This window comes from Vigna umbellata, chromosome 3, assembly GCF_029865625.1.
Source record: "Vigna umbellata cultivar VRB3 chromosome 3, Vumbellata_1.0, whole genome shotgun sequence".
NCBI lineage: Eukaryota > Viridiplantae > Streptophyta > Magnoliopsida > Fabales > Fabaceae > Vigna > Vigna umbellata.
In genome coordinates this window covers 1,907,947-1,921,614 of record NC_142167.1, presented here as the reverse complement: position 1 = coordinate 1,921,614, position 13,668 = coordinate 1,907,947, and the positions used below count along the sequence as shown (strand labels likewise).

Genomic DNA, 13,668 nt, shown 5'->3' with positions numbered 1-13,668 from the left:
TGATTAAATAAACTTATTATGATGTTTTAAAAAGATATAAAATAATACATACATGAAAAAGTTAATAATATATTCAATATTAAAATTGAAAATTTAGGTTACAAATTAAATTAAATAATGCAATCAATGTTATATAGATGCGTTTAAGTTTTTAAATAATATAATAGTCATGTTTCCGTTACTAAAATTTCAAAATTTATATTGAAAATGCAAATATTACTAGTCAACATGGTAAGGTGGACAAATTTAAATTAAAGACATGCCTCATTCACTAACTTAGAAAAACAACACCATATTATGTTATTTAATTATATTTACGTTTTCAATATTAATTTAAAATTTTCATTTTTATCTTTTTCAATTTTGAAAACGTAACTACCAATAGTATTCAACAATTTGAGTGTGTATTCATATTATATTTTGTAGGACATGGGGAAAAAATCTTCTAAATTGAATGATCGTACCAATGTTCCCATAAAAACATGTACGACATTCCGTAGGTTCTGAAATAGTCCTTATCCACAATTTTGCTACCAATTGAAGTAATTTTCTTTACAATTACTATGGCAAAATGTCATATAATAGTAAAAGAAAATTAATTGATGCTAGTTAAGTTAGTAATCATCATTTAGTATTAAAAAATTAAAGTATAATTGTTGAACGTTTAGTTCTTGAACAAAGAAACCAACTTCATATTTGGACTAGTTGATGATGTTTCATTCATTCAGTATGCACTAACTAACCAACTCTTAGGAACCATGACTGAAACCCCGCACCACTTTAGATACTTACAACAATGAGATTAAACAGTAACTAATGGATTTTGAGATTCCACTGGTGTAGGGTTGAAAATATACCTTTTCAATATTAGCTTCAAATCATTTGCAGAAGCTCAATAACCACGACACAGTTTGCTGCCGTTTATATTGCCACCATTATACCCAAAGCAGTTAAAGGACAAGTCAAACTAACGGCAAGCCCGCGGAAAGATTTATCATGAAGGAGGAGACCTCTCTTTTCTTTTACCACTGATGGAAGTGGCATTGTTTTCATCGACTTGGGAATCGAAGCAGCTACTTACACCATTGGAAACAGTAGCGACAGCATCATGACCACTTGGCCGGGTAATGCAGAGCCAACATATCGAAGACTCACTGCTAGTGCCCGGTGCTAGCGGCACATGCCAATAACCTTTTTCCGATTCCTGAAACATTTCAAGAACAGCATTTAGAAACAGTAGTCAAGAAACAAAGTTCTGAATTTGACGAGGCATGCTATACAAACATTTGGATGCTGAAGTAGTTAGGATTTTTATGTTTGCAAGCTCAGCTTAGATGCCACGTGAATAATCTCAATGCTCTTATACAATGTTTCACTAATAATCATCAGATATCCAACTTCAATTTCCAAACATACAACTTCACCGATTTCTACGCTATTTTTGTAATATGAAACTAATTAAGAGATAAAAACAAGCAATTGATAATAAAAAAAGGGTAGAAAAATCGTGCTCAGGCATCTTGAAATTCCTATGGGTTTGGAAGGGTGTCACATCCCACACACATTGGCCAATTGGGTAGATAGAAAGAGCATCCAAGGTATCTTTGCGCCGTAGGTTTGTTTACTGCTCCTGCTCAGGCATCTTTATATTCCTTGGTAGATGGAAAGGGTATCCGAAGCATATGTAGTTAAGCCATACCCTAGTAAATAAATCGTGAGTATATCTTGCTCAGATGTCAGAGCAAGCACCATTTCACCAAACATTTGCAAGTATATTCCAGTGTTACCCCTCTGCTTATCAACAATAAATACAATGAAAACATACCATGCTTAAGAAATGAACAAACAAAAATGCAAACAAAATATATATTAAGCATTACTATTTGCACAAATGCCGATATTTTGGAGATCAAACTAATTAAGAATAACTTATCTGCATCCACACCAATTGTAGGAGACATACAATTGTCATCACACAAAGGATCTCACTCTGATCCCTGAAGGACAGAGATCAAAGTTGCTTGCACAACTTCATGAACATTAGAGGTAAAAAAAAGTTTAAAAAGAATATACTGAATCATCACTTTATTAAATGACAATACAAATCTCTTGTTAATAACCAGAATAATTGTCTCAGGCCAAATAGTAGGAAGATATACACAAACACCAATGAAAATGATTGAGGTGGCACTAGGAACTAGTTATTGAGTCCCGTTCAGAAGGTATAGAGGAATTAAATTAATTATTTAGGGGAAGTTTGCTAAATGAGAGAGGTGGGTTTTGGTTATTCTCTTCTTCATCTAAAGCAGAGGGCATTGCAGTATAGGTGTATTCTCTGCAGGAGCTGTGCTACAGAAAAGTAAAGCAGCCCCTTTTACACTTATGTTTTTTCCTTCGTCTGTGATTCGTTTATGTTTTGAAGCTTACACTGACAGAACACAATAGAATCCCTTTACCCTCAGTCCTCAATCTTGGGTCCCTAAGTCCTAACTTCCTACCATCTCCCCTCGAATACCAAAAGATCAAAACTACTAAGTTGTCACACAGAACAAAATGCAAGCGCATCCCAGAAGGAACAGTAGTAGAGTGGCCACTCCAACATTACCTGGATAACCAATGAATATGATGGAGGCATCTGAAGCTTTAGGTTTCCTTTCATAAAAGTGTAGTGAACCTGTAAAGAAAACAAGATAACTAGTAAAGAAAAAGAAGGGTAAGCCATATAAATCTTGAATAACCTACATATCACATGTTGAACTATACGCAGAAGAACCTTAACAGCTCGAAACAAAATCAACTACTCCTATGTCAAACATAGGAAAATGTCCTAAAGGGAATAACAAACAATTAAAAATTATGCATCACCTTTTTTTCACAAAAACTACACACCCCTCTGATAACGGTAAGTTTTCATCATTAATTCCTCAAATTTGTAGGCAATTTGCGTGTATTGGAGAAGTACTTAACTACTAAGAGTGGGAACCAAGGAAAAGATGCAAAAGCAGGAGGCTAAAGGAGTAAGGAAGGCACCTCGCGCCTGGGCGTGACAAAGGGGCGCCGGGTGCGACTTTCCAGAGAGTTTCGCGCCCGGGCATGACAAATGGGGAGCCGGGCGCGACTTTACAGAGAGTCTCGCGCCCGGGCGTGACAATGGGGCGCCGGGCGCGACTTTACAGCGAGTCTCGCGCCCGGGCGTGATAAATGGGGCGCCCGGGACGCTCGTAGCCCAACGCACGAACGCTCGTCGCAGTGCGGACGCACGAGAGGACGCTCGTCCAGGAGAACGAACGCTCGTCCATTGTGGACGCACTAGAGGACGCTCGTCCAGCGAGAAGAGGACGCTCGCCCTATGAACGCACGAGAGAACGCTCGCCCAGCGAGAAGTGGACGCTCGTCCAGCAAATACGTTCAGTGGACGCTCGTCCAGAGAAGACGTTCAGCGAAGACGCGCAGTGGACGCTCGTCCAGTGAGGACGCGCAGTGGACGCTCGTCCAGTGAGCTAAGAGGACGCTCGTCCAGAGAGGCGCTCAGTGGACGCTCGTCCACGCTTAGTGGATGCTGTTTTCCTAGAGAGTTTCACGCCCGGGCGCAACTTTTCCAGAGAGGCTCGCGCCCGGGCGCGACTTTTGCTGACCTGGAACCCTGGACCTATTTAAAGCATTCTGAAACTGAGGGTGCGATCTTCTTGGCGGCTGAAGCTTGGAACACCATTTTTGGACCTCAGGGAGCTGGTTTTGGGTAGTGGGAACTCTCCATTCTTCCTCCTTGGATCCCCATTCTTCCATTTTCCTCCATTGTAAGCTCAAGTTCTCCATGACTATGGAGAACTAATTTCAATTTGTTGGGGAATATGATGTAATTACGAAACTTTCATGTAAATGCACTTGAGTTTAATGAATTTAAGCTTCTTTCATTTGATTGTGAGTGTTTAATTTCCTTCTCTTAAAGCTTGTTGTGACTTGATCAACCATAGCATGAATCTTAGATCTGCTTGATATTGGGAAATATTGTGTGGATCTTGAAATGGAATTAACACCTATAGGAGATTGTATCTAGGGATAGAGCTTGATCCTGTAGTTGTCTTGAATCTCTAATTGTAATGCAGATGAACTTTCTAGGTTACCAAGGGATTGGAACTGCAAAAGTGAATCTAGGCTCTTTCTACCAAGGAATTGGGTCTGAGTATAATAGGAAGGTTGACAAAAGCAATTAAGTGAAGAAGTAGTAATTTGCATTTGCATGATAGCGTAGTAATTACAATCATTCTCCAACATCTCAAATCCATATTGTTTCATCATCCATTAACCACTTTCAATCTTCTAGTCTCTAAGAAATTCATTTTATCATGTATATTTGAATTGGAATTTTATTGTACTTAAGTCACATTAAAAAGAGATTATTCTTAGTCTAAGTGAGTTAAATTATTATACGATTGTAAAGTGTTACACGAGTCTCTTGGGAAACGATATCCGGTCTTACCGGTTTATTACTTAGAACGATTTGGTACACTTGCCAGAAAGTTAAGACTCTCCCGGAAAAATCCCAATCCCACATAAAACAGGTACAATAAAATTTAATTAACACAAAACATAATATCTGTTACGTGCCTGAGTATGGGACGTAACTAGAACGCTCTCTTCACACACTCTCACAGGCAATGGACAATGAAAAAATAGCTGAATGCACCTCTTTTATTAAATAAGAATACTGGATCACGAATTAAACAATAACTGGGAGCAGGATCTCCGTCAGTCACTTGAGAGCATAACCTCCCTTTCAAACAATAATCATCAAAAACATATCGTCCACCCTAGGTTCCTCCTATATTAATACTAATTACTCCTTCCCAAAAGGGTCGAGAATAATAGCCATTATGCCTATTTATTATAATTATCTGGTAAGAATATATCTATCCTTATTTATTATATTTATGCGTATTTATTATAATTATCTGGTAAGAATATTTCTCTATCCTTATTTATTATATTTCCTTCTATAATATCCTACTGTTGTCAGTTCGACGCTCGTTGTTATTTCCCCTCGCTCAGGCCGCTCGTCCTTGCTCCGCTCGTTCAGCCCTCGTTGCTTCCACTCGCTCAGGACGCTCGTCCTCGCCCCGCTCGCTCAGCTCTCTTTCTCTTCCCCTTGTCGTTCGGCCATCAAGCTCCTCCCTTTCAACCGTTCGGCCATTGTCTTCTTCCGTACGGTCCCCTCCTCTCTCCCTCCTATATCTTCTTCTCTCGTAAACTCGCCAGGTCCTAACAATATCCAAATGAAAAATCTCCTGAACTAACCTTAGGAGTAATCAATTTTAGAAAAGTGCCCAAACATGACACAGATATAATAAAATTTTAAATTAAATTTATAGGGAAAAAGATCCCATAGAAGACCCATTTTAAATTGTGAATAGGCAACAACTCACTCGTATATTGCTAAAGTAAGTAAAGCCAGAAAAATGAATAACTTACCTGATGTCTTTCTTTCCACTGGTTAAAAAAGTTACTTCCTATGAGTTCAAATATGTGATCTCGCATTTCATCATTTGTCACAAGCAAACACCTAAGTTTTACTGCGGCAAAGAGCCAATACCTGCAACCCAAAAGATTAATATATAAGTAAATGGGTTATTAAACTTAACAGATTGAAACTAAATTTTAAAAATACATATGAATCAGTGCCAAACAGAAAATAAAAATGTTATAACATATTCATGAAAAACACAACAAAGAATTTTGACTAAATTAACTATTAAATATTTGAACCTCCAAAAGTTAAAATCGTTTACATTTTAGTACTTAAAAAGTTTAGCTTTCATTTAGACCTTCTCAGTTATTCAAGTCTACGTCCACTTTGGTTTTACCAAGAGCTTCAGCTGTCTAATGCAGAAACATATCATATACGGGACATCGAATGTGAATTAAGTCCCACACAAGATTATACATATTGCATAGATAACATGATAAATTCAAGTTTTAAATAAAGAGTCAAACAGAACAAGAAACGATATGGTTGTCCAAAGATTAACAGTGAAAAGCAAATGCAATGTTTAGGACATTTATTTGGAAATTTACCAATCATCATTGGACCCATTAGGAGTTGTATACAGTGCACCATTATTCATCCACTCCTCCACCAGTTTCCTGCTGGAAGGATTTTCCATTAGCCCTCTTAGGCGCTTATTGTGCAGCACAACGAGCGGCCATTTATTCCCACTCTGATTGTAAAGTTCTTTTACAACACAATCAAGCTGCACTATTACAAAATCAACAAAACAAACACAATTAGCTGCAAAAGCAATCAAGCAAAATTATCAGGCAAGAGCAATAAACATACATAACTTGTTCAGACAGTAAAATTAAAGGAACTCTATAACTTAGGAATACAACCTGAGAAATGCTAAATCCACCATCAGCAAAATTTTGTTTGTAGAGCCCAACATTTGCTCCATCCACTATAGCTTCATAAGAGTCATGCTTTTCAAGCCAGGCCTGTAAGGGATCAACCAGAAGTATCAAAACCAAGCTATTATAGCTAGACTAACAATATCAAGAGTAAATAATGGATGCAGCAATATTGCGAAGGGTTTGTATACGAAAGTAATCCAATCACAAATTGTCATGCATATTAAGTTTGTTGACTTTAACAATAACACCCCTAAAAAGTCATACCTATCAAGATTCCTGATTGATACCTACCTAGCACAGAAACTAAACTCTAACAATAATATATCATCATTCATGTCATTTAAAATTGTGTTGCATTGCAATGAATGGAGATATCAACAACACCTGAAATTCACTAAAATTGGTCTTGACCTCTCGTTCCAAGGCCAAGCCAGCAACAGACCCTGCAAACTTCTCCGTCTCCGAATCATCAATATCAACACAAACCAATTGCTCCCCACAACAACAACAATGTCCATCGGCACCAACACTCGTTCTGTTGACGGCCCAATCCCCTTTACCAATCCATCCCTGACCATGCCACCCTCCCCCATTCCGCAAAACCCCCTCTTTGACCTGCCCCACATCAAATTCCACCTCACCAACCTCAGAGGCCTTGGCACCACAAAACCACTCCTCAACAACCACCGCAGTGGACTCACTAACACACCTCACACAGCTTCTAAGCTTATGCAAATACTCATACACCTTGTCCGCTCTACCACTCCGCGCACTCACCTTCAAAAGCGCGGCGAGTTCCGCCTCCTCCAAACTCACCCCAACGCCATTCATGTGCTCCTCCACCTCGTAGGCCTTATCCGCGTCTAGCATTTCACAGAAACAGAACAACGCAGGATCGTAGGTTCGCAGCCTCGGGGTAGCGTTGTTGTACTTGCCCATGCCCTTCACCAACTCGAAGGCATAATCGGCGTCACCCTTGGCCGCAGCGAGGCGCGCAACGGCAGTGACGGAGGCCTCATTGGGAACGACGCCGAGAGAGGACATGTGGCGGAAGGCGCGGAAACCGTAATCGAGTGCGGTGGTTTTGAGCAAGTCGTCGGCGACGGAGTTGGAGCAGAGGTAGAGGAGGGCATTGAAGTGGTGTTGGTTGAGGCGCGTATTGTTCAAAACGGCGTCGTCATAGAGGGATATGGCGCCTCGCAGGTCCTTAGCCTTGGAACATGAGTTGAGCTCAAATTGGAACTTTGCCTCAGGATTTTGACTGGTTTTCTTCTTCTTCTTTGGATTCTCCATCGAAGCGCAAGACTGAGAAATTGGTCTAAGGATTAACAGTTGCAGGGTTTAGTTTAAAACCCTAAATGGCGGTTTTTTCTTGGGTTCGTTCGTTCCAAAGAGATGCCAATTTTCTATTTACAGTTGCAGGGTTTAGTTTAAAACCCTCCACCACCACAACTTTCTCCCTCCACCTCCCCAATTTTCTTTAATTCTAATTATATCCTCAAATTAAAAATTTTTACTTTTACTATTTTGATATTTTAATTTATTTAAATCTACTTTTCCTATTTCCCTGCACCTACCATTCCATCTTCCATTTCCGTTTAACAATCTCTCTTCCGTTTGCAACCTCTCTCTCTTCCGTCTGCAACCTCTCCGTTTCAGTTCTCTTCCTCTATTTCTTTCTTTTTAATTTTCCTTAGACGACCGTTTGGTGTGGAGCAGCAGTTGGTGCGGAGGAGGCCGTTCATCTGGCGTGGAGGATCGTCGATCTGCGGCGTCCAGGTTGGTTCTCCGTTCACCATTCTCGGTGCTTTCTGTTTCTCTGCTTGACTGGTTATTGCGCGTCTGAACAGTGTCCACGAAAGGCCAAAACGGATGTGGGACATCCGTTTGCCTTCGACGGATGTCCGACTTCCGTCGACGGATGTGGGATATCCGTTGAAGGCCAATCGGATATCCGTTGAAGGCCAATCGGATATCCCACATCCGTTTTGGCTCACGAATAGAGGCGATCGGTTTCTCTAGATTATCACAGAGCTGGTTCCTCATTCTTCTTCGTCGCAAATCTCACAATCTTTAGAGAAACCTATCGCCTCTATTCCAAGTAAGCTCGTAAAGCCCCACGCTATTCCTCACTCACTCCACGATTTAGCCTCGCTCTTCTCCCAGATCTCGTCTTCCATTTGTTTTTTGTTATTTTATTCTAGTTAAATCAATTTTGCCAAATTCTTCTGTTTTGATCATATTCAAACAGTGTGCCTTATCCACGAATCTGGTTTTTATCATTGTTCAATCTGTTTCTGTATTCGATTTTGTCTTCTCAATTAAATCCGGATATTTTGTTGTTTTCCCTGTTTTGTGGTTGTTAGTCGAATTGATGCTTCAATTTTGTTTTTCATCTGTTACGTGTGTGGGGGATTATTTATTTAGTGTTCTGTTGAATTATGAAACTGTGAAGAAGTTCAAGTTGTGCAAAATAACATTAGGGTTAGGCATACCTTTGTTCCCAAGCAGTAGTGGCAAGCATTTGGTGATGTCAATTCTGTAATGTTCTTTTGGCACGTATATAATGATATTTGCTCGAATAATTGACGAATAGTTTATAATTATAACCACCTTTACCCCAGTCACTTCTCCTGCACATCCATAACCTCATATTTGCATTTTTTGAATGATCAATTCATTCAATTTACGAAAATACGGGGCAGTGTGCTTGGTCTACAAGCATGAACAGTTGCACCTGCTACAATTTATAGTATACAATGGTACTTGGTCAAGAGACTTTGGAGTGGTGAGGAGAATGTAGCAAGATATAGTTTGTTACTCACTGGAGTTTGGAAAGCTGTTTCAGTGTATATGTAGAGCTGTTTCTAATGTAACATCTTAGATATTATCTGATGAAACTGAAAATTGTCTGCACTGGAGTTTGGCTATATAGCTTTTGTATCTTCTTGTTCACCTGAAAATCCCCACTTTATTTGATATTCTAGTTTTTGGTAGTATGGTGCTTCAGTTATATATTTATCGCGTTGTTCCCTTTTTATCTTTTGTTTCTCTCCTGCTTCGTTCGATGCCTAAGTTGGAACTAGGTAAAGCTTCAAGTACTTCTCTCTATCTGGTATGTTTGTGATGGTGACAAAAGCGGGGGAGAGCATCCTTCAAGTCCTGTTTTGTTTCAATTCATTTCATGCTATGTTTTCTTCCTATTTTAGATAGTTGGGAAAAAATGAGATAATCCTTGGCTTTGGTATGCAGGATGTCGGAAGCACCATTTAGACCACGTGAAAAGCTTTTTGAGAAGCAAAAATATTTCCAGAATATTCCCAAGCATACCTACTTGAAGGGACCCATGGATAAGGTTACATCTGTGGCCATACCTCTGGCTTTGGCTGCATCATCACTTTATCTGATTGTAAGTTTAATTGTAATATGGTCTTTTTACTTGTCTCTGTTGACTTCGTTATCAGTATATCTCCAATTCTCCATTTTCTTGGAATCATGTTATATCGACACTGTGTTATGCATTTTGTTCAGGGACGAGGGATCTATAATATGTCGCATGGAATTGGAAAGAAAGAATGACCTGGGAATTTCGAATTGAGGAGGTGGCTATTTGCGACACAAAACAACCATAGCCTCCTTAATATGGACCACTGGTTACCCTTGCATTTATGTTTGTTCTCTTAATAAAATTTCTTAGTTGCAGATTTTGACTGCCATTGGGGTTTATAACTTTATAACGAAAGTTGTTCATTGTATGTTTTATAAAATCAAATTGGGTGAATTGGCTCAGACTGCTGGCATTAGATTCTGGTTTATGCTTTGCCCCTTCTTTTGCATGCGTTAGACAAGCTCAACGGCTTTCCTCATCGGTCGTTATGCATTTCAGTTTTTTCTTTATGGTGTGTCGTCCAGTGGAATTACTTGGTGAGTAGTTGCCCTTAAGCTATAGGTGGTGGCAGGAACCTGTGAAATGGTCTTAAGGTGGAAACCAAGTGCGGATTGGAACTCCATAGAATTTGTATTTATAATGCATATTTGGTTTTATATTGGAGAGGTCTCTAACCCCAACCATGGTTTGGGTAAAAGAACATGTCGTAGTTTTTTCCCGTACCATGATTTAGAAAAGTCTAACTGAAAATAAAACACGTTATCATTAGAATCTTGATTCAATACTTTCAAGATTCTGAGTTTGTATGATGTGGTTGGGTGCGAGTGTTCTCTGCCTAAATCGGAAGCACAAAACACTAAAGGCAATTTTTCTCGGTCCAAACACGCTGTTAAGCGGCAACTTTGTCATTGAAGAAGGAAGCAATCTGCTTAACAGTGATCAGAGCATATTTTGTCAAGTGCGTGAATGTAAGCACAGATTTGCCCCTTAGTTGAAAATATGTGGCTGCAAGTCCTGCGCGTACTTTGTCTTCCTCGAGGTTTTGTTTGATCACGTACCAAAAGAGTATTACACAAGCAGCAAACAAATTCTTATTATGAGCAGGCAAAGCAAAAATCTTTTGTAGGATAGATTCAGTGGAAATGTGATACGGTGGGCCTATGCAATTCAAAGCTCGACATGACGTACCACAGCCAGTAGGTACTGCTCTCTAAGTCGCAGCAGTTATAGAGCTCAGATATTCAACGCTGCTGATCGAAATTCAGATACTAAGAAGTTCATGGACGGTCAAAACCCAAAAACAAGAGCACAGCAACTAACAACTAAGCTGGAGACTAATTTTTTGGTGGGTGGACTGTGGGGCATATAACATTCATATGCCTCCAATAAGTCAGCAGAAAGTTTGCAGATCTTTGAATGTATACACCACGCTTGACAGAGTTGGATTGACTTGAAGCCTGCAAAATTTAAGTAGACAGAACTGAGAAGGAATCATTTGTTTCACATAATAAATTTCAGACAAATCTTTGGGACAAAAAACTGAAGTATGTGTGGAAAGCATTTTTATCACAGGTAAAGGATTTCTTTCTCTGCAGTAAGGGTAAAGGAATGTACCATGAACAAATTTTAAATTTTCTGTGCAAAGAGAGATGGTTTTGTCTTTTCATCCAATTACTTTCTCGCTTGTTGTGACATCCCAAAAATACAGTCATAAACCATATAATTAGAAAATCACTTTTAATAATAATCCAAAACAGTTTTCCAACTAAAAATAAAAACCGAACGAACGAACGCTCAAGGACGAACGTCCTTGAGTACTGTATTACAACTTTAAAGAAACGAATGCGTAAAGCCGCACGTCCTTAAATAAGAGTTACAATTTAAAGTCGAACGTACATGAAACCTGACCGAACGGTTTACACATGAAAATACCGAACGGTCTAAAACTCAAAGGGAACTAATGAATGGGTCGAACGACCACTCTAATAAGCACCTATACTACTGGCCGAGCGTCTCACTGCTCAGTCTTCACTTCGACTTCAACCAAGTTCTCTTCGTTCAGCGCCTCTTCCAAACGCTCGCCTCCTTCTGTTCACATCCACACGGATGATCATTGCAATGACAAGACGGACGTACAAAACGAGACAACACAAGGAAAAACGCAAGGGTAAGCTTATGTAATTTAACTGATGCAACAACATATAAATCATGTATACAGTTAATCACAAACATACATATCAACGCACGCATCTCATAATACTCAACACACGATTGACCGTCCGGACTGTATGAATCTGCGTAGTTACAGGCGTTCACGCACTCGGGTGGTGTGGTAACTAGCACTCTCATCAGCTGCCACCCGAGGTTAGTCCGTTCCGTCCAAATTACAGTTATGTGACGGTTCTGTCCAAATTACAGTTATGTGACGGGGACCTCCTGCCATTCCCACGCATGACGTGCCCCCTCTATGTGAGGACGAACACTCACGGAATATCAGGATCGAACAGCCAGCATTAACTTCCCACAGTCATACTTCACAAATTCTCAAACTCTCAATCAGGAGTCGTTCCAACCCGGAACGCTCGTTCAAATCCATAATATTCTTTTCATCTCAAATAACATTCATCAGTTATTTTTCATCATTCCACAACCGTTTTCATAATTAATAGGATGACCATCAAAAACGGTACGTTCTACACTTGCCAAGAAAACGAGGACGAACCATGCAGACTGGACCAAAAGGACGCTCGTTAAGAATCGGTGTACGAACGTCAGAATTTCAATTTACGTACGGGAATAGTTGAACAATATACTGTTCATAGAACGAACGCTATTTACCTTGAGATTCAGTTTAAGGAACTGACGCTCGTGAATATTCCGGGAATAATTTAAAGGTAGAGGCCCTAGGCCGAACACATCAAGGAAACGTTTTTATAAAACTTCTCATATTGAAATCTACTTCCAGTCAATGACCGAACGTAGCAAATCTGAAGTGGACGTACGCTATTTTAAAAGACTAATTTACGAGAAAGAATACGAGCGCTCAGTATAAGACCGAGCACCACTAGGACGAGCGCTCAATACAAACCGAGCACCCCTTAGGACGAGCGCTCCGTATAAAACCGAGCACCGTAAAGGACGAACGCTCAGTTCATACCGAGTTCCAATTTGAGCGAGCGTTCGGTATTAGACTGAACACCATTTTGATCGAGCGCTCATTATGAACCGAACACCAAACAGAACGAGCGTTCAGTATAAGACTGAACACCAATTAGGACGAGCGTCCGGTATAAGACCGAACACTCCTATGTACGAACGTCATATGTGAGACCGAACGTTTAATAACTTAAGTAACAGAATTGGTAAATATACTAAGGGACTTTTAAAGAAGTAATTACGAATGGAAAGGTATACTGTTACATATATATACATATACAATTACAAAAGAAGGAAGTTTATCAAAAATACCAGATACAACAGTGCTTGGCCGAACGCTCAAGCAAAGTACTTTTATAAGCAGACGCTCGTTCTCGACCAGGATTCTACCCAGATGACAGAATCCCATTTCTATTATGTTTTCAAAGAAAACCGAACGGTCAATGACCGTTCAGCAACGAGTGCAATACTATCAAGGGAAGTTCATTTTCAGTTCATTTCTCATTCAAATCTCATGAATTTCCATTCGTTCATATCAAAATTTACTTCTACATTTCATACGACCATAACATCAAAATTCATGTAATTTCATACATCACATCAACGAACGTCCATGTATCTCACAGTAACATCATACATTATACCCATCCAGTAAAAATAACGAACGTTCATACGATTCATACATATCATAAATCATGCATTACTTTCATGCAGTAAAA

General features: G+C 39.5%; 2 protein-coding genes across 6 annotated transcripts; one reads left to right on the top strand and one right to left on the bottom strand.

The window, feature by feature from the left end:
• Positions 1–599: 599 nt before the first annotated feature.
• On the bottom strand, positions 600–7,837 carry LOC124847300 (proteinaceous RNase P 2-like). Of its 4 annotated transcripts, XR_015784642.1 has the most exons (7): positions 6,790–7,837; positions 6,388–6,489; positions 6,073–6,248; positions 5,470–5,590; positions 2,606–2,674; positions 1,285–1,700; positions 1,082–1,204 (listed from the first exon to the last, which is right to left on the bottom strand). XR_015784642.1 is itself a non-coding variant. In XM_088108322.1 (6 exons), the coding sequence occupies exons 1-6, from the start codon at positions 7,696–7,698 to the stop codon at positions 995–997; spliced, it is 1,587 nt and encodes a 528-aa protein (XP_087964448.1). In that variant the 5' UTR covers positions 7,699–7,837; the 3' UTR covers positions 600–994. The 4 variants fall into 4 exon arrangements, 3 of the variants coding, with proteins under 3 accessions (XP_087964448.1, XP_087964449.1, XP_087964450.1); XM_088108322.1 differs by lacking the exon at positions 1,285–1,700 and having other exon boundaries at positions 600–1,204; XM_088108323.1 differs by lacking the exon at positions 1,285–1,700 and having other exon boundaries at positions 600–1,204; positions 6,817–7,837.
• Positions 7,838–8,028: 191 nt separating this feature from the next.
• On the top strand, positions 8,029–10,194 carry LOC124836251 (uncharacterized). Of its 2 annotated transcripts, none has more exons than XM_088108326.1 (3): positions 8,029–8,184; positions 9,658–9,814; positions 9,937–10,194. In XM_088108326.1, the coding sequence occupies exons 2-3, from the start codon at positions 9,659–9,661 to the stop codon at positions 9,982–9,984; spliced, it is 204 nt and encodes a 67-aa protein (XP_087964452.1). In that variant the 5' UTR covers positions 8,029–8,184; position 9,658; the 3' UTR covers positions 9,985–10,194. The 2 variants fall into 2 exon arrangements, with proteins under 2 accessions (XP_087964452.1, XP_087964451.1); XM_088108325.1 differs by lacking the exon at positions 8,029–8,184 and adding an exon at positions 8,350–8,506.
• Positions 10,195–13,668: the final 3,474 nt, after the last annotated feature.

Bases quoted from the DNA above. Each gene is read 5' to 3' on its own strand.
- LOC124847300 (XM_088108322.1), bottom strand. From the start codon at position 7,698: ATGGAGAATCCAAAGAAGAAGAAGAAAACCAGTCAAAATCCTGAGGCA. The intron at 6,490-6,789 runs GTGTTGTTGATA...GATCCCTTACAG, and splicing joins CCAATTTTAGTGAATTTCAG to GCCTGGCTTGAAAAGCATGA. The intron at 6,249-6,387 runs GTTGTATTCCTA...GTAATAGTGCAG, and splicing joins GTGGATTTAGCATTTCTCAG to CTTGATTGTGTTGTAAAAGA.
- LOC124836251 (XM_088108326.1), top strand. From the start codon at position 9,659: ATGTCGGAAGCACCATTTAGACCACGTGAAAAGCTTTTTGAGAAGCAA. The intron at 9,815-9,936 runs GTAAGTTTAATT...CATTTTGTTCAG, and splicing joins CATCATCACTTTATCTGATT to GGACGAGGGATCTATAATAT.